We start from the raw sequence: 20,982 nt of genomic DNA, 5'->3' as shown, positions 1-20,982 counted from the left end.
GAAGTTTAACTCCTTGGTGCCTGAAGGGTTAATCAGCCATCTTGTTTCTCTGTGTTTGTTCCTGCATATTTCAAGGTAGTTATGTTCTGGCTTGTTTCCAGTACTCGCTCGCTATCATATACTTTGTTTCTTTCCTTAGAAACTGTACATCCCGTGCTTTTTCATAACTAACGAATACTACACAAGGCGACGTATAAGCCACCCCACATAGACGCTGTTATTTCCCTACCTCTGCACCAAATATTAACCAATCATGTAATTAAACCAGCGCCGTATGTTGTGTATAAATATGTTGTTTCGTCACTATTAAATCAGAGTTAACCTTGTGTCTGTGGTCCTCATTACTGGTCATATCATATGAGGTTACACTCTCACGGAGCTCTAAGGGGTCTTCACACTGAGGTCAAATAAGGTAATTAATAGATGAGGAAATCGATACATCGGCGCATGATCGATTTTCCTTCAGGTGGGGGCTCGTCCGGGATTCGAAGTTCATTCCTACACGGTCGTCAGCAGACTCCAAAAGTCTACTCTGAGACCGCTGTGAGGTTACGGACAAACTCGATCCTGAACCTATGACTCTATCCCCGGGGGATATCGGATGTCAGTTCATAGAAGTTAAAATCTTCTATCTTTGTTTTGTGTACACACTGATCTAGGATCAGATACCGTACTTGGAGTACGAAGAGACCACGGGTCTTTATTCAAATAGAACCTCATTTTGAACACCCATTATTTCATTGGCCAAATTTCCTTACTATGTTTAGTTTGAAGTATAAGTTTTTCTTATTTCAATATCCTTGTGTGATTGGTAAGTATACACACTTGTGATATCTGTATTTCTTTGTAAACCGTGCGGCTGGTAAGTTCACGCACACTAATCTCACCACTTGTCTCATCTGACTACTGTATGCCAACAGACTTGCGGACTTTATGCTCTCCTTCTCGGAGTAACGCAACGTGAGGCTTCATATACAGTTCTCAGCAACGAAACCACTGGACTCTATCCACTGTCACGTAGACAGTCTGTGGTCTCTACTAACAAAATCATTATACATTTAAAATTGTATGAGATGTCTAAAGTGAATACATAATTCTAAAAGTGAGCAGACAAAGACCAACTCTCGCAGATTGCTGCTATAGGTTATACCTGCCTTTCTGTGACAACGCCCCTGGTCTGCACACTTTGAATTTTTCACGCTCTCATACCACAGTCACATATGTCACACCCTAGACACCCACAAATAGGAACCTGTGAAGATTGTCAGTGTAGTATAGTGCTTTGGTACCACAACCCTGAAAGAGACGATTATTGGCCGAAATTAGTATCTGCCAATAGTGAACTTATAAGATTCAAATCTACACTCACGTCCTTTTCTAACGGCACTGTTGTAGAGGCGGTCCTTGTATTAGGTTGCCATCTGCGCACGGACGTTATACAAAAATACATTGATCAACCATACCCTTTCTTTGTGACGGATATACCAATTAATCTCTTCAATTATCCAGTTATCTGTCCCAAGTCAATAGAGCAGATTCACAAACTACCTGAAAGTAGTCAGATACTATATTTCTTAGACTTCAGTGAAGATTATAGTCACCAACAACAGGTAAAGAAGTGGAAACTATTTTCACAGAAACATCAGAAACAAACTCACAATAAACATGGGTTCAAAGCAAAGTAAAATGACTGTAACATATCCACCTCCCCTACCTAACGAGACATGTAAAGATTACGTAGCCCGTAACTCACCCACTAATTATTTTTTAATCAACTCATGGATAGATAATCTAGCGGGATGGACTGAAAATTGTGGGAGCGAGGATGCATTTCCCAGAGATGGCAGCAATTACCCCTATTACATGGAAATGGTTAAAGGATTGTGTCTTGGAGACAAACAAGCCTGGCCATGGTATGGTGCTGATCCGTCTTGGGACATGAAATACATGTCTGCAGGAGGTGAACAATGGCTCACCATTGCCCCCTTCTGGCATGACACCACAATCACCAAGAAACAAAGACAAATAAAACTTATATCTAAATCTTTACATGACAAAGAGGAGAAGAGAATTAAGAAGGTTGTTAAAATATTATCACCACCCCCTTATAGCCCAGTCTATCCCTCATTGACAGATACTGACCTGATGGCCATTAGTCACCAGGTTCTATACCCTAGTGCACCACCCCCCAATCCTGGTGTACCGGGGTCTGGTACAATACCTTCAGGACAAGTACCACCTGTTAACAACGTCATACCCCCTGTAAACCAACAACTAGGAGAAGAATCTGACACTGACGACGAAACCCCTAAAATAGAACCTACTGAGGAGGAATTGGAGGAATTAATAAAAGATGCCACAGAGATGCTTAAACATAAACAACAACAAAAGACCAGAAAATCAGCTGATGATTCCATTATAAATCCACAGTCACTAAGTAGTATTACTAGGGCCAGTAGAAACATTACCAAAATAGAAATGACTGACCAGAGGACCTCCGGGGCCGATGACTCCGTCGCCGGGGCCTCTGCCTCAGGATTTCTCGGTCCCTTTATGACTATAGGAGACCAACTCCTCATCAAGGCTATGGACCTTGAGGAATTAAATAAGATAATTAAACATTGTCCCAAACCTCATGTCAGTCCCACTGGCACTGTAGCATACCTCAAAAAGGCTTGTACAGGCCGTAACTATACACATGATGACATCATACTAATTATTGACAACGTCACTGACCACAACTCCAAATGGGATTGGAAAAATATAAAAACCATCGTCGACTGTCCAGCTAAAATGTCCACTAAGGATTATCCTTTAAACAAAACAGACAGCGTAAAAACCATGTGGGAAGAAATAAGTACAGAAATGACAAAAGTATTTAAAACCAAGTCTTCCCTGCCTGTCGCAGTGGCCTGTAAACACAAGGCAACTGAGACAGTCACTGAATTTTGGAAAAGATTCAAAAAATGTTGGTCTGAGGAGGCTGGTTTGGACCCTGGAATGGATACACTCCTCATTTCCACATTTATTAATAATTTACATCCATCTATTATTACCACTGTCAAACAGAGTGTCTCTACCTGGACTTCTGACAACATCACTCAATTTAGTGATCACTTGTATGAAAAAGAATCAGCAGGATGTTTTGACATGAAGAAGACTCCTGTCACTTCTACTCACAACTTCCAGAACAACAATAGGGGCCCACCCAATAGACCAAATAAGGGAATCCCACAGAACAACCACAGAAGGCCTCATAGACCCCCTCAAGGTCCACCACCCCGTGCGCCCCCATATAACAGGGACTATAGTAACACCGGTACAGTCCCCAAACAGACAACTTGTTTTAACTGTGGCCAAAATACACACTGGGCTAGGGACTGTCCATTCCCTCCCCAGAAACCACAACAACCTTACACACAAAGACACCAACAAGGACTGTCCCGACCGGGTTCCACACCGATTCAAGAACATGTACGATTCAGAGTGGACTGGTCTGACGCTACCCACTGACGGGGCCCGGAGGAGGGTATCCCATCTTTTGCACAGTTCACTACTCATTGGGAAGATTCACCCCTCATCACATTGTATGTAGATGATAAAAAACTGTCTTTTCTCGTGGACAGCGGGGCCACCACCAGTGTTTTGTGTTCTCTTAACTATGATGGTGAACTGCAAAAGACTACTCCTTCAATGGGAATCAACGGGATACCCACAGACACTTACCTGACTGACCCAGTTATCATACGCTCTGACAAGGGAAAACATTTAGGTATACACCAATTCAGGATCATCCCAGAATGTCCTGTTAACTTACTAGGCCGTGACTTGTTTAGTAAATTCCACATCTCCATCTCACCCTCTCCACAAGGGAGTGGGCTCCAAGTCACCTCCCCACACTTTGTGTCACTACAAAATACTCTGGACAACTCACTTGATCAAATTGATGATAGAATTTGGGCCACTGGCCCTTATGACACTGGTTTCGTACCATGCACACCCTACAAAGCCAAACTCAAACCAGACACACAGCCAGTGTTCTGTAGACAGTACACACTTTCATCTGAGAAAATAGAAGGTCTTAGACCCATGATACAAGAATTTCTTGAACAAGGCATACTCCGATACGTCATCTCACCTTACTCGACACCCATCAACCCCGTTTTCAAGGCTGATGGTGCTGTCAGGTTCGTACAGGACTTGAGAAAAGTAAATGACCTCATTGTCCCTATTGCACCTATAGTACCAGATGTAAACTCACTCATCTCAGCAATCCCTGCAAACGCAACCCACTTTAGTGTCATCGATTTGAAAAACGCATTTTTTAGCATTCCTATAGACACAGAGACCCAATTACTATTTGCTTTTTCCTTTGAAGGTAAACAATTAACCTGGTGTCGTTTACCCCAAGGCTATATTGACTCTCCAGTGGTCTATAGCATAGTCCTCCAAGCCACATTGGCTCCCTGGCACCCCCCCCATGGTTCTGTCCTGCTACAGTATGCAGATGATCTGCTTCTCTGTAGTACCACCGAGGAGGCCAGCCGGTTAGATGGAATTTCACTGTTAAACTGGTTATCAGAATGTGGACACAAGGTGTCAAAAGCTAAACTGCAATGGTGTAAAACAAATGTCAATTACCTGGGTTTTGTACTCTCTGAGGGAGAAAGGAAAATCAGTCCACAACGCATACAGTCTGTATTGGGCCTGGTCACCCCAACTACCCAGAAGGATATGCTGTCTTTCTTGGGTATGGTAAGTTACTGCAGACAGTGGATTTCTGATTGTTCCTACTATGATAACATCTTGAGACAATGTACACTCAAAGACAAACCCAAGATTATAGAATGGTCGGATGTAATGTTTTCTGCATTTGCAAAGTTAAGAGAAATGTTGGTAAAGAGTCCCGCGCTCGGCCTCCCGGATTATCTGTTAACATTCCATTTGTTTGCAAGGGACACCTGTACAACCATGGCGGGCGTGCTCACCCAACTTCATGGAGGCAAAATGCGCCCTGTCGCATTCTTTTCAAAAGTAATGCCTGTCACTGTGCAAGGAATGCCGGCTTGTCTTCGAGCCCTGGCTGCCTGTGCAATGGTTGTTGAGATGTCTACCACACTGACACTAGGACATCCTACCGTGTTACATACCACACATAACGTCCTTTCCATTCTCAATGGCCTGCACACGCAACACATGTCAGCTCAAAGGCTTAGTGGTTATGAAGTACTCCTACTTAGTAACCCTTCTCTCACCATTAAATATGCAACAAACTCTGAAGGACCGGTCCCCGTACTCAATGCCCTTTTAGGGCTAAGAGGCCCTGACGACGAGGCACCTCCCCAACACGACTGTGCATTGACTATTGACTCAGAGACTTCACCCAGAACAGACATGTACACTATACCTGTCCCGCATGCTGACATGATCTTTGTCGACGGCTCTTGCAGTCGACCAAATGACAACACGTACCAAGCAGGATACGCAGTCGTCAAACTTCCTGATATCACTCTAGAGGCAAAAGCAGTTTCCTTACAGTCAGCACAGGCTGCAGAACTCATTGCACTCACTAGAGCATGTCACCTATATTCAGGCAAACCTGTAACAATCTACACAGACTCCAAATACGCCTACGGTGTTGTCCATGATCATGGTATGATCTGGCAACGCCGAGGATTCACAGGCGCGGATGGAAAAGGCATATCCCATGCCCAACTCATCACTGACCTATTACACGCAATCACCCTGCCATCACAGCTCGCCATTCTCCACTGCAAAGCTCACACTGGAGGAAAAGATGACATCAGCAGAGGCAACGCCTTAGCTGACGCCGCTGCTAAACGAGCTGCCACTACAGAAACTTACAACCTCATTCTTGCTGTTATCTCACCACCATCACTAGATGATACCTATTTACTCACAGAATTACAGGCGGCTGCCTCTAACTCTGATCTTTCAGACTGGACATATCCAATTTTGCAGAAGAATCCACGGACTGGATTAATCTGCAAAGAGGGGAAACCATGTATACCCCAAACCAGTGCTTCACTGTTTATAGCACATTACCATGGAATAGGACACCATAGTATAGTCACAACCACCCTACTCCTCTCAAACGATTTTTATATCACAAATGCAAAAGATCTCATTAAACAATACATCAGTAGGTGTATAATATGTCTCAGAAACAACCCAAATAACCCAGACAAAGCAAGACACCAGCACCTAGAATACCCAACCACTCCATTCACTCACCTGCAAATAGACTTTACACACATTAACAATGCAGGCAAACAGGAATACGCCCTCGTCATTGTCGACATGTTCTCACGATGGCCTGAGGCTTATCCCACAAAGTCAGAAGACGCAAAAACCGTAGCCCGCATACTCACGCGAGAAATCATTCCGCGATGGGGATGTCCGCTCCAAATCAATAGTGACAAAGGCTCAGCCTTTACGGCGAAAATTACTGCAGAATTGGTCAAAGCTTTACAAATAGAATGGAAGTTTCACATTCCATATCACCCTCAAAGTTCCGGTATCGTGGAACGCATGAACCGTACCGTCAAAGACAGATTACGTAAAGCCACGGGAGGTACATTCGCTAAATGGAAACAAATCCTCCCTATTGTATTGGCTGAAATTAGAATGACGCCACAAAAAACTCTAGGATACTCCCCCTTTGAAATACTAATGGGTAGACCTTTTCCCACGCCCTGGGCAAAGAAACCACTAGTTACAACTGAGGGAGATCTAGACGTAATAAGAGAAGAGTACGTTAGATCCCTAATAAAGAAACTTGATGAGTTAGAACAAAATGTTATCTTTAAGAATCCTTCTCATCCACAGATACCCACTCACCCATTCAGGGTTGGAGACAAGGTCGTAGTGAAAGTGTTGCCGAGAAACAAGCACCCCGGAGACTTCACCTACGGACCAGAGACAGAAGTGGTCGCAGTCACCAGGACGGCTGTCCTCACAGACGAAGGACCAACGTGGATCCATGCATCCAGAGTGAAGAAAATTCCACTCCCACCGCAGATCGACACCGATCCCGACGCTGATCCAGAGAATTACACAGACGGGACGAGAGGGGTACTAACGGGAGTCAGTGACTCTGACCTCCAACCTGGAGAAGACCTGCCGGCTGGAGGTGACGAGGAATCAGGGGTACAACATTCTGAAGCCGAGGACGACGCTACAGGATATGACTCCCCCCACCTTAGCCCTAGTGATTTTACTCGGGCTTGTTCTTTATAATTGTCTTGCTGAAGTTGATATAACCCAAAATGATGGACGCTTTACCTTCTGGTATAATTCTTCTAGCACGACTGTCGCTACTTTTATATTTTCTTATTGTGATATTGTATCTTGTTCAAACAATCAAGGCGGGAATCGAGGAGAACCACCGCTGCCCTGGCTGTGTAACATCCACCACACACCACACGCTGTAAGTCACGTATATATCTGTATCACTAGTACTTACTGGGGAGATTCTTGCAACTCATGGGGGGCTGTTGGGTGGAACACTAGAGCAGATACTACTGTCTTTGAGAGCAGCCAAGACTGGGGATATTGCCCCGATGTTGGCCTCCAGAAATGGTCCCATGGTCGATCCTTACTAACCCGTATGTCCCTACGAAAAAAGGGTACTTGCAATAGCCAATTTATCATTAACCTAGAAAACCCGGCCCCCGGCGATGCCGGACTATATGTCATGGGTAAATATCAATCAGGAAAAAGCGGGGGCCCAAGGGGAAAATTCCATTTAAAAGACATGTATGATAACCCAGAATACACCGCCCTCAAAGCCACTGTAAAACCTAAAACACCACCATCATTCTTTAAACCACATGTCACCACTTTTAATGAAATGTTGGCCATTAACAACCCCACTTACGAAGACACTATATCCATAGAGACTGGATTATCTGACGTAAATTACTGGTTAGAATGGATGAAGTATAATGCCCGCAAGGTTAATCAAACTGATTGCTATGTATGTGGAAAGTCCAGACCCCATTTAGGTACTGTACCCATACGCATACCTCCCGATCAGGATAAGTGCTTTTTTAGTTTATACACTGATACCATAGTGGAAGAAGCCAAATGTGAACAATGGAAAAAGGAATACCCCATTATGACAAAGAATACCAACCCTGGTAGTACTATAACTATTTACCCCGGTAATTACACTTGTTATTTCTCTAATAGTACTGATCAAAATGTTGTACAATTGAAATTATTTCCTGATGGGTATTGTGCTGAACGAAGAAATATCAGCATACCCACCATGAAAAAATCATTGGGTGATATCTATTTTATCTGTGGAGATATGAAATTGAGGACAAAACTAAATAGCCCTTGGAAAGGAGAATGTGCCCTGGCAAAGATTATCATGCCCATTCACATCCTCCCAGCCAACCTTCCTCAACCTCCTCCCACAGGTAACACAAACACACACTCTAGAGCTAAGAGAGATGCCCCCAAGGAAAGTTTCGATCCACATGTATATATCGATACTATTGGTGTCCCTCGGGGAGTTCCAGATGAATTTAAGGCTCGAGATGAAGTCGCTGCTGGCTTTGAGTCTCTAATTCCCCAAGTGACAATCAATAAGAACGTAGACTGGATAAATTATATATATTATAATCAGCAGCGTTTTGTTAATGATACTAGAGATGCTTTAAAGGGTATTGCTGAACAGTTAGAAGCCACTTCTCAAATGACTTTTCAGAATCGTATGGCTTTAGATATGATGCTTGCCGAGAAAGGAGGAACCTGTGTGTACATAGGTAAGGTTGATGGATGCTGTACTTATATCCCAGACAACACAGGTCCTAATGGGAAAACTACCCTAGCTATTAAACATCTAGAAGATTTATCCATCGAACTCAAGAAGAACTCAGGTGTCACGGACCCCTGGAGTAGCTGGTTTGGATGGTTAAACGATTGGAAACACGCACTAACACAAATAGGCATGTTTATCCTCATTGTAATTATTGTACTTATGATAGTAGGATATTGTGTCTTTCCCATATGCAAGAAGATTGGTTCCAAGTACCTGGATAATGTAACACCTGCTATGTACACTGATCTCGCCAAAAACCCTCCCTCACCAGAAGATTATGGTGAATATGTCAAAATTCACCGTACCAAACAAGATGCCATCTACAAGAATCAAATTGTCTAAAAAGGACATTGATTCTAAGAGGGGATTGAAGGGTTAATCAGCCATCTTGTTTCTCTGTGTTTGTTCCTGCATATTTCAAGGTAGTTATGTTCTGGCTTGTTTCCAGTACTCGCTCGCTATCATATACTTTGTTTCTTTCCTTAGAAACTGTACATCCCGTGCTTTTTCATAACTAACGAATACTACACAAGGCGACGTATAAGCCACCCCACATAGACGCTGTTATTTCCCTACCTCTGCACCAAATATTAACCAATCATGTAATTAAACCAGCGCCGTATGTTGTCTATAAATATGTTGTTTCGTCACTATTAAATCAGAGTTAACCTTGTGTCTGTGGTCCTCATTACTGGTCATATCATATGAGGTTACACTCTCACGGAGCTCTAAGGGGTCTTCACACTGAGGTCAAATAAGGTAATTAATAGATGAGGAAATCGATCGATTTTCCTTCAGTGCCCAGTCTGGAGGACCTAGAATATCCCATGGTACCAGTGGTCCACCATAGGCTGAAGGAAAAAGTTATTTTTCTTTTTTTTCCCCCAAGGGGCCGAGACACAGAACATAGCTCCGTCCCTGACACCTGTGAAGCCCCACCCCCATGTCAAAGAAAATGGATGTTCATTGATAGGTAAAAGCACTGATGGCAAAGGCAACGATGGACATTCCTAGACTCCTCCCGATGTCACTGGTGGCTGCTCATCCAGTGTCCCCACCTGGCCCAGCAACAGCATCATAACAGGGAGCACATGGCAGCAGCTCCACCCAGCAGCCAATAGATGCAGAGTTCCCGCTGTGTGATGCTGCGTCACTGTGTCCCCCGTGCGCTGTGCGGCGAGTCCCACTGGGGCTGCAGTCACGGAGGATCAGCCGCTGAGAGCCCCACAGTGGCCTCCTGAGTCTGGGGCCATGATGCAGGGAGGAAGCCGCTGGCGGTGTGAGGCTCTGGTGTCGGTACTGGGAAGTGGAGGCTGCAGGAAGAGAGCACAGGCTGCCAGTGGTGTCCTGCACTGCAGAGGCCGCAGCCACTGAAGAGGTAGGAGCCCCTCTTGTGCAGTCCAAATTACCCCCCTTGAATAAGCCACAGGCAGGCTCAGGTGAGGGCCATAATCCCCATACAGCAGCCACAGACCTTCTGCTGCCCAGTGTGGTCCAGCAACACTCCTGTCATCGCTATTGTCACTTATTAATTGGTTCAACAAAGATGTCATGTGATCTTACACTCCGATTACCCAATTAGAATGATACTGAAAACGCATTATATAGCCACCAACACCTCAATCAATCAACTCACTACCAGTGGTGATTTGATTGATTGAGGTGTTGGTGGCTATATAATGCGTTTTCAGTATCATTCTAATTGGGTCAGTCTGTGAGAAAGGCTCCTTTAGCCGAAACGGATTCGTCGACTGCCGACTGTTAACTTTTGCAAGGATGGGTGAATATGCTTGTGACCCCCATTACCATTAATGGCATGATATTGCCAAGATTGCATATTGTTTTTTCTAAGCCGTTGATGCTCAATTTTAATAAATTGTGCTGTGCTGGATTACAAGTGGATAAGGAGTGTTGTCTTGTATATATCCCTGGATATACAGTTTTATATATATATATATATATACTAGGTGAATCATCGCGCCCTACGGGCGCTCTTCACACCGTCGTAAGGGGCTGCGCCCCCTTAATTTGTGAACGTTTGAATTGTGAGAAATATGGTTAGAATTATATGAAAGATGCCTGTATTGCAACTTTAGTTATAGGTGAAATGTGTTAAATAGAGAGCATATGATGTGGAAGGGGGTGTGTATTGTTTTGTTTAATTAAAAAGCGGTTACAGAGAAAGATGTACATTGATAGTGTGGATGGTACAGTGACATTTGTGGGTGTGGGGGGGGGGGCTGTGTGTGCATGTTGTTTAGGTGTGTGTGCAATAGTATAGTAGGGTGTTTTTGAGTCAGCGGCTCCCCACTGGCGGAGGTCATGACACAGGAAAACAGGAGGCTGGGTAGTGATAGGGGTGTGTGGGAATAAGGGGGACTAAGGAGGAGGGTGGGAGATACTGTGCAGCTTCTGCCAGTGGGTGAGGGTCCAGCGTGGCAATACAGGATGGTGGCCCTGAGTCAGTGTCTCCTCCTACTGGGTGGGAGTTAGGGTGCATGAGAGCAGGAGGCTGGGCTATGAGGCATGATAGGGGCATGTGGGCAAAACAGCGTCAGTGACTCCCCAGTGATGGAAGTTACGGTTCAGGAGAGCAGGAAGCTGGGTAGTGATAGGGGTGTGTGAGTATACGGGGGACTAAAGAGGGGCTTAGGGGTGCCGTGAATTGCGGGAGGGGCGCAGGGGGTGCCGTGAATCAAGGGAGGGAGGGGGCGCAGGTGTCGGCGAATCGCGGGAGAGGGCGGGGGTCCGCAAAGCGTGGGAGGGGGCGTGAATTGCGCGGGGGGGTTGCGAATCCCGTGAGGGGGGTGCGCGGGGGGTGCGTGAATTGCGGGAGGGGGGGGCACGGGGCGCGATGAATCACCTAGTTGGTTATATATTCTTGCAGAAGGATGGTAGGATGTTGCTGTCATTCAGAATGCATTTACATAAACAGTAATAGTAGCAGTAAAAGGTCTGACTTAAAACGGAATCGGTACATCTGTCAGAATGAACTTAGGTCTACAGTCATTAGGTCGACCCCATTAGGTCGACTGGCAGGAAGGTCGACCTGATTTAAGGTCGACATGGGCCAAGGTCGACATGACTTAAGGTCAAATTTGCATAAAGGTCGACATGAGGAAGGTCGACTGGTCATAAGGTCGACATGGGTTTTTCACTTTTTTTATCCGAATGTCGACACAGTTGACATGGACACAGTTGGCAATGAGAATCGGACCCTCGCTCGCTTCGCTCGCGATGCATCGGGCGCGGTAGCTCGCTTCGCTCGCCACAGCTTTAATAACCTCCTCCACGCCCTAGTGGATGGTAGGGCATGAAATACCGCCTGTTGGCACATGTCGGCTCAAAAAACAGTGAAAAACCCCATGTCGACCTTATGACCAGTTGTCCTTCCTCATGTCGACCTTTATGCAAATTCGCCCTTAAGTCATGTCGACCTTGGCCCATGTCGACCTTAAGTCAGGTCGACCTTCCTGCCAGTCGACCTAGTGGGGTCGACCTAATGACTGTAGACCTAAGTTCATTCTAATAGATGACCGCTTCCCCTTAAAACACCTACAGTAAAACAGAACAGGTGTTATATATTATACAAAGAATTGGTTGATGATGTGTAGGTTGACGTGCACATAGTTCATAGTTGTCACTGGAAAAAATTGCTACAAGAAAAAATCAACACAGAAAGTTCAACACATGTAAATGTTGACATAAGTGTGGCACTTCATCGGTGTCCATGTCGACACATGAGAATGAATATGAAAACATTCAAAAAAAGAAAAATAAATCTTCAATAACTCATGTCAACCTTTTTCATTATCGACCATAGCCGTGCCAGTGTTTTGCATGTGCCATTTAATCCTGGGGTTGCCGTGAATCACGCGCGGGGGTGGGGGAGGGAGGAGGTGAGGGGTGTCTGCGAATCACGGGAGGAGGGGTCGTGGGTGGATGCCGTGAATTGCGGGAGGATGGGTCGCGGGGGGGGGTGTGGGTGCCGCGAATCGTGGGATCGTGGGATGGGGGGGTGCGGGGGGTTGCAGTGAATCGCGGGAGGGTGGGTCGCAAGGCGGGGGGTTGCCGCAATGACAGGAGGGGGGTCAGGGGTGGGGAATCGCGGTAGGGGGGTCGTGGGGGGCACCGTGAACACGGCGTGAATCGTGGGAGGGGGGGTTGCGGGGTGCCGCGAATTGCAGGAGGGGGTGTCACGGGGTGGGGCCGCGAATCACGGGAGTCACCGGGGGTACCGCGAATTGCGGGGGGTGTGCTGCAAATCGCAGGAGGGGGTCGCGGGGGGTGCCGCAAATTGCCACAAGAAAAAAATCAACACAGAAAGGTCAACACATGTAAATGTTGACATAAGTGTGGCACTTCATTGGTGTCCATGTCGACACATGAGAATGAATATGAAAACATTCAAAAAGTGAAAAATAAATCTTGTCAACCTTTTTCATTGTCGACCATAGCCATGTCAGTGTTTTGCATGTGCCATTTAATCGTGGGGATGCCGTGAATGGGGGGGGGGGGGAGGAGGGAGGGAGGTGCATACCCAACATGACCCTCTCCAGGAGGGACACATTGCTCTGTTTCTGGACTTTCTTCTTAATTTAAGGATTACCATCACCTGTGCTTAAACACCTTTCTTATCAATTACCCTGTTTAAAATGACAGGTGATGACAATCATAAATTAAGATGGAAGTCCACAAACAGAGCATTCTGTCCCTCATGGAGAGGGTCATTTTGGGAGGTATGGAGGTGTGGGGCGCTCACCTGGTGTAGCTGTGTCTTTGCTGTGTAACATGGAGAGGCAGAGGGTGTCTGGCACTGTCTGTGGGCTCACTGGGCTGGTTCTCTGTCATGTGAGTCAGAGGCTCCACCCAGGGTTATAGCTCCAGACACACTTTGAGTGACAGATGTAGCCAAATATATAAGAGATTCAAAAAGTGAAAAATAAATCTTCAAAAGCTCATGTCAACCTTTTTCATTTTCGACCATAGCCAATAGCGAATTGCGGGAGGGGGGTCGTGGGGGGTGGGTGACGCAAATCGCGGTAGGGGTGTCGCGAATCACGGGAGGGGGTCGCTGGGGTGCCGCAAATCGCCACAAGAAAAAATCAACACAGAAGGGTCAACACATTAAGTGTGGCACTTCATTGGTGACCATGTCGACACATGAGAATGAATATGTTTCTAATATGAAAACATTCTTAAAATGAAAAATAAATCTTCAAAAACTCATGTTAAACTTTTTCATCGTCGACCATAGCCATGTTAGTGTTTTGCATGTGCCATTTGATCCTGGGGTTGCTGTGAATCGCGGCGGCTGGGGGGTGTCCACGGGAGGGGGGGTGGGGGGTGTGTGTGTGCCATGAATTGGGGGAGGGGGGGTCGCGGGGGTGGGAGCTGCGAATTGTGGGAGGGGTGTGCGCGGCGGTTGCAGCGAATCGCGGGAGGGGGGGTCGCGGGGCCGGGGGGTTTGCCTCGAATCACGGGAGGGGGGGTGCCGCGAATCACGTGAGGGTCGCGGTGGGTGCAGGGGGGATGGGCGCGGGGGGTTGCAGTGAATCGCAGAAGGGGGGACGCGGGGGGTGGGGTGCCACAAATCGCCGGAGGGGGGTCGTGGGGGCTGGGGTTGCCGCAAATTGTGTGTGGGGGGGGGGGGGTGCCGCGAATTGCGGTAGGGGCGTTCTCGGAGGCGGGGGAGCGCGCGAATCGTGGGAGGGGCCCCGCGAATTGCGGGAGGGGGGGGGCGCTCACCTGGTGTGTCTGGTGAGTAGCTGTGTCTTTGCTGGGTAACATGGGGAGGCAGAGGGTGTCTGGCACTGTGCATACCTCCCAACATGACCCATGCCAGGAGGGACACAATGCTCTGCCGCTGGACTTTCTTCCTAATGCATGATTACCTCCATCTGTGTTGAACAGGTTAATTGATAGGAAAGGTGCTTCAACACAGGTGATGGCAATCATACATTAAAAGGAAAGTGCAGGAGCAGAGCAATGTGTCCCTCCTATGACTGTGGGCTCACTGGGCTGGTTCTCTGTCATGTGAGTCAGAGGCTCCACCCAGCATTAGAGGGTCAGACACACTTTGAGTGACAGATGTAGCCAAATATATAATATATATATATATATGGGCGGTAATCCCCGGCACTCCGGATAGGAGGGGTACTTGCCTGGTGCCTTCCGGGAAGCTGATGGAGGCGGACACAGCACCAGCCCGGAGCTCCTATATATTTGGTGAGTTCACTCTTTATCATTATATGCTGTTCTTGATAAAAGCGCGACAAGCGCTGAAACGTTGAAACCTTCTACACAGCCTACTGTAGTTATTTCTATTAAGACCTGAGTGCCGCCGCCACCATTGCTATATATATATCTCTTATATATTTGGCTACATCTGTCACTCAAAGTGTGTCTGGAGCTATAACCCTGGGTGGAGCCTCTGACTCACATGACAGAGAACCAGCCCAGTGAGCCCACAGACAGTGCCAGACACCCTCTGCCTCTCCATGTTACACAGCAAAGACACAGCTACACCAGGTGAGCGCCCCACACCTCCATACCTCCCAAAATGACCCTCTCCATGAGGGACAGAATGCTCTGTTTGTGGACTTCCATCTTAATTTATGATTGTCATCAACCTGTCATTTTTAAACAGGGTAATTGATAAGAAAGGTGTTTAAGCACAGGTGATGGTAATCCTTAAATTAAGAAGAAAGTCCAGAAACAGAGCAATGTGTCCCTCCTGGAGAGGGTCATGTTGGGTATGCACCTCCCTCCCTCCTCCCCCCCCCCCCATTCACGGCATCCCCACGATTAAAATGGCACAATGCAAAACACTGACATGGCTATGGTCGACAATGAAAAGGTTGACAAGATTTATTTTTCACTTTTTTGAATGTTTTCATATTCATTCTCATGTGTCGACATGGACAACCAATGAAGTGCCACACTTATGTCAACATTTACATGTGTTGACCTTTCTGTGTTGATTTTTTTTCTTGTGGCAATTTGCGGCACCCCCCGCGACCCCCTCCTGCGATTTGCAGCACACCCCCCGCAATTCGCGGTACCCCCGGTGACTCCCGTGATTCGCGGCCCCACCCCGTGACACCCCCTCCTGCAATTCGCGGCACCCCGCAAACCCCCCCTCCCACGATTCACGCCTGGTGTTCACGGGCCCCCCACGACCCCCCTACCCGTTCCCCACCCCTGACCCCCCTCCTGTCATTGCGGCAACCCCCCGCCTTGCGACCCACCCTCCCGCGATTCACTGCAACCCCCCGCACCCCCCCCATCCCACGATCCCACGATTCGCGGCACCCACACCCCCCCCCGCGACCCATCCTCCCGCAATTCACGGCATCCACCCACGACCCCTCCTCCCGTGATTCGCAGACACCCTCACCTCCTCCCTCCCCCACCCCCGCGCGTGATTCACGGCAACCCCAGGATTAAATGGCACATGCAAAACACTGGCACGGCTATGGTCGATAATGAAAAAGGTTGACATGAGTTATTGAAGATTTATTTTTCTTTTTTTGAATGTTTTCATATTCATTCTCATGTGTCGACATGGACACCGATGAAGTGCCACACTTATGTCAACATTTACATGTGTTGAACTTTCTGTGTTGATTTTTTCTTGTAGCAATTTTTTCCAGTGACACTATGAACTATGTGCACGTCAACCTACACATCATCAACCAATTCTTTGTATAATATATAACACCTGTTCTGTTTTACTGTAGGTGTTTTAAGGGGAAGCGGTCATCTATTAGAATGAACTTAGGTCTACAGTCATTAGGTCGACCCCACTAGGTCGACTGGCAGGAAGGTCGACCTGACTTAAGGTCGACATGGGCCAAGGTCGACATGACTTAAGGGCGAATTTGCATAAAGGTCGACATGAGGAAGGACAACTGGTCATAAGGTCGACATGGGGTTTTTCACTGTTTTTTGAGCCGACATGTGCCAACAGGCGGTATTTCATGCCCTACCATCCACTAGGGCGTGGAGGAGGTTATTAAAGCTGTGGCGAGCGAAGCGAGCTACCGCGCCCGATGCATCGCGAGCGAAGCGAGCGAGGGTCCGATTCTCATTGCCAACTGTGTCCATGTCAACTGTGTCGACATTCGGATAAAAAAAAGTGAAAAACCCATGTCGACCTTATGACCAGTCGACCTTCCTCATGTCGACCTTTATGCAAATTTGACCTTAAGTCATGTCGACCTTGGCCCATGTCGACCTTAAATCAGGTCGACCTTCCTGCCAGTCGACCTAATGGGGTCGACCTAATGACTGTAGACCTAAGTTCATTCTGACAGATGTACCGATTCCGTTTTAAGTCAGACCTTTTACTGCTACTATTACTGTTTATGTAAATGCATTCTGAATGACAGCAACATCCTACCATCCTTCTGCAAGAATATATAACCAACTAGGTGATTCATCGCGCCCCGTGCCCCCCCCCCTCCCGCAATTCACGCACCCCCCGCGCACCCCCCTCACGGGATTCGCAACCCCCCCGCGCAATTCACGCCCCCTCCCACGCTTTTGCGGACCCCCGCCCTCTCCCGCGATTCGCCGACAACCTGCGCCCCCTCCCTCCCTTGATTCACGGCACCCCCTGCGCCCCTCCCGCAATTCACGGCACCCCTAAGCCCCTCTTTAGTCCCCCGTATACTCACACACCCCTATCACTACCCAGCTTCCTGCTCTCCTGAACCGTAACTTCCATCACTGGGGAGTCACTGACGCTGTTTTTGCCCACATGCCCCTATCATGCCTCATAGCCCAGCCCTCCTGCTCTCATGCACCCTAACTCCCACCCAGTAGGAGGAGACACTGACTCAGGGCCACCATCCTGTATTGCCACGCTGGACCCTCACCCACTGGCAGAAGCTGCACAGTATCTCCCACCCTCCTCCTTAGTCCCCCTTATTCCCACACCCCTATCACTACCCAGCCTCCTTTTTCCTGTGTCATGACCTCCGCCAGTGGGGAGCCGCTGACTCAAAAACACCCTACTATACTATTGCACACACACCTAAACAACATGCACACACAGCCCCCCCCCCCACACCCACAAATGTCACTGTACCATCCACACTATCAATGTACATCTTTCTCTGTAACCGCTTTTTAATTAAACAAAACAATACACACCCCCTTCCACATCATATGCTCTCTATTTAACACATTTCACCTATAACTAAAGTTGCAATACAGGCATCTTTCATATAATTCTAACCATATTTCTCACAATTCAAACGTTCACAAATTAAGGGGGCGCAGCCCCTTACGACGGTGTGAAGAGCGCCCGTAGGGCGCGATGATTCACCTAGTATATATATATATAGGTCCAGACGGCGGCACTCCCCTAATAAAGATATTCTCAAAAGCAGATGTCAACGTTTCGAACCTTTTTATTAGCGGTTCTTCATCAGGATACACAACATATATAACACACATAACCATATTTATACATACCCACAAGACCTCACCGCCAATTGTGTCAAGTTTGCTTGGCGCCAATGTCCCGCTCAACACACCCCCAGCGCGACGTGCGCATCACATGCCACGTCATACAGGAAGCAGGAACGAGTCACATTGCCATAACAAACCTTCGTTACCATGGTAATCATACACTGTGCTGCTGCACCATAACGGAACACACTGACGATCAGAAGCGGTTCCCAGCAATCAACGTGCTGCGCGTCATAAGGCGCGTCATCACGTTCAGTCGCAACACCGCTGCCGGATCCAATCAGTGCATCCGAGGTACCCATAGCAACAGTGCACCTATACAACAAGGAAATAATCGCTGTGTCCCCGACTGATGAGAGGGGGACAATACAAGAGGGCGAGGAAGACGGGGCAGGCCGCCTCTAAGGACTTAGTCTTCAACCTCTCCTCCCACGTATTGACTGATGCTGAATATAGTGTGCTTAGCAAGGGCCTATCATTCGTCCCCACAGCCCGTTTCGACGAGATGCAATGGGAGATTGAAAAGTACAAACTTAATCGCTCTTTGAAATTGAAAGAGTATTTTTGTAAAAAGGACTGCCCTCCTTCATCTAAAACCACTAATGTGTCCCCCACTGAAATCCCCAAGCAGTTAGCTAAGTTGCAACCTCGTTCTGTATTTGAACCTTTATCAATGAATCCTAATATTAAAACTTTCATGCAGGCGCTTGAGTACAATGTATCTAATGATGTAATGTCTAGACCTAAGCGTACTAATGATAAGGCTAACCTTTCCCGTGATGAATTTAATGCTTTACATGATTTGGGTACTTACACCGATGTAGTTATACGGCCCGCCGACAAAGGTGGAGCTGTGGTTATCCAAGATTTGACGGATTATAAACTGGAAATCGCCCGCCAATTGGCTGATGATACAGTTTATGAGCCCCTCAAACGTGATCCCACTGTTGAATATACTAAACTACTTGTGTCTTTACTTGATGGTGCAGTTCGTAATGGCACTATCACATCTGAACTTGCCTTGGCTCTGAGGGTAGTGAACCCCGTTGTGCCGCTGTTGTATACCCTGCCCAAAATACATAAGGGGCTTAATGCCCCTCCAGGCAGGCCCATTATAGCGGCGCGGGGTTCACTATTCCAGAACATTTCCACATATATCGATGCCCTCCTGCAGCCGTGTATTAGATCTTCTAAGGGTCATTTGTTGGATACCACAGCTTTTCTTAATGGTATAAATGGTTTGGGACCTATTCCATCCAATAGTTTGCTTTGTAGTATTGATGTCACTAGCCTTTACACAATTATTCCTAATCAGGCTGGATTAGAGGCAGTACGCAAACTGTTACAGGATAACACTCATTACCGGGGACCCGATGTTGAGTTTGTTATCACTTTATTGGAAATGGTCCTTACACATAATTATTTTCTTTACGACAGGACTTTTTACCTGCAGCGCGTTGGCTGTGCGATGGGGAGTAATTTCGCCCCATCGTACGCCAACGCGTTCATGTTGGATGTGGAGCAGGAACTGTTTTTTTCAACTCCCGATGTATTGCGTAGAGTATTTTACTATACGCGATACATCGATGATCTGTTTATGATCTGGACGGGATCCCGAGAGGAATTTGTCTCTATTATTGAGAATCACAACAGATCCTGCAGTCCTGTCAAATTGACTTTCACTGTCGACACTGAGCGTGTCAACTTTTTGGACGTGACGCTTACGGTCAGGGGTGGCTTGGTTGAGACTTCTGTCTTCACCAAGCCCACTGACCGTAATACGCTGCTGCATGCCACTAGCTGTCATCCTGGGTCAACCAAATACAGTTTGCCATATTCCCAGTTTCTACGCGCTCGACGTATATGCAGTAGTGATGTGCTGGCTGAGGAACAGATTGATATCATGTCCCAGAAATTCAGTGAACGAGGCTATGATGCTGGCTTGTTGCGTGAGGCTAAAGTGAAGGCTCTCTCCAAGTCCCGTGAGTCTCTACTGATATATCGTGAGAGAAATGATACGTGTAAACGTTTACCCTGGGTCAATCACTACAGCACACGCAGCACGGACATCAATAGAACTGTTAAAAAGTTGTGGCCTTTAGTACAGATGGACCGTACCCTTGATCTGTCTGATACCATGATTATGCCCTGCTACACTCGTGGCAGGAGTGTGCGGGACATAGTCATGAAAACTGACATCGGTAAATTGCAACAGAGTAGCAGTGAAGCTTTTTTGAGTGCTAAACCAGGTTGTTTTAGATGTTTAAATTGTATCACCTGTCGGTCTCTCACCACAGGTGATTCATTCTGTCATCCGTCTAGTGGGAAGCGATATGGCATCAGGCACAGAGTAACATGTACAACTAAGTACATTGTGTACATCACGGGTGTCAAACTCAAGGCCCGCGGGCCGAATCCGGCCCGCCGGACCTCTTCAAGTGGCCCCCTGCCTCCGCCCAGCCCCCCCCCCTCGCCGCTGCCCATCCGCCCCCGCTGCCCGCCCCCCCGCGCCTCTCCGTCCTTGCACACAGAATGTTCAGTGTCTGACAGGAAGCACAGCTCTGCGACTTCCTGGTGATGTGCAGAGCTGCTCTTCCTGTCAGACGCTGAACATTCTGTGCGCAGGTAAAGGCAGCAGTAACTGTGGGGTG

General features: G+C 47.3%; 2 protein-coding genes across 2 annotated transcripts in view; one reads left to right on the top strand and one right to left on the bottom strand.

Moving 5' to 3' along the window:
- Positions 1–20,982, top strand: part of LOC146010213 (uncharacterized) — a 156,373-nt gene that overhangs the window by 84,716 nt on the left and 50,675 nt on the right. The gene's annotated exons all lie outside the window — the stretch shown is intronic.
- LOC146009565 (uncharacterized) overlaps positions 6,248–20,982 on the bottom strand; it is a 50,769-nt gene continuing 36,034 nt past the window's right edge. Inside the window, exon 7 of the mRNA XM_083150011.1 lies at positions 6,248–6,255. Coding sequence (XP_083006137.1) covers positions 6,248–6,255 — 8 coding nt within the window. The remainder of the gene's footprint in view (positions 6,256–20,982) is intronic.

Source organism: Crinia signifera, chromosome 6 (assembly GCF_055691185.1).
Source record: "Crinia signifera chromosome 6, ASM5569118v1, whole genome shotgun sequence".
Classification (NCBI taxonomy): domain Eukaryota; kingdom Metazoa; phylum Chordata; class Amphibia; order Anura; family Myobatrachidae; genus Crinia; species Crinia signifera.
The sequence above is the reverse complement of the archived record's forward strand: the minus strand, read 5'-3'. Positions and strand labels throughout refer to the sequence as shown.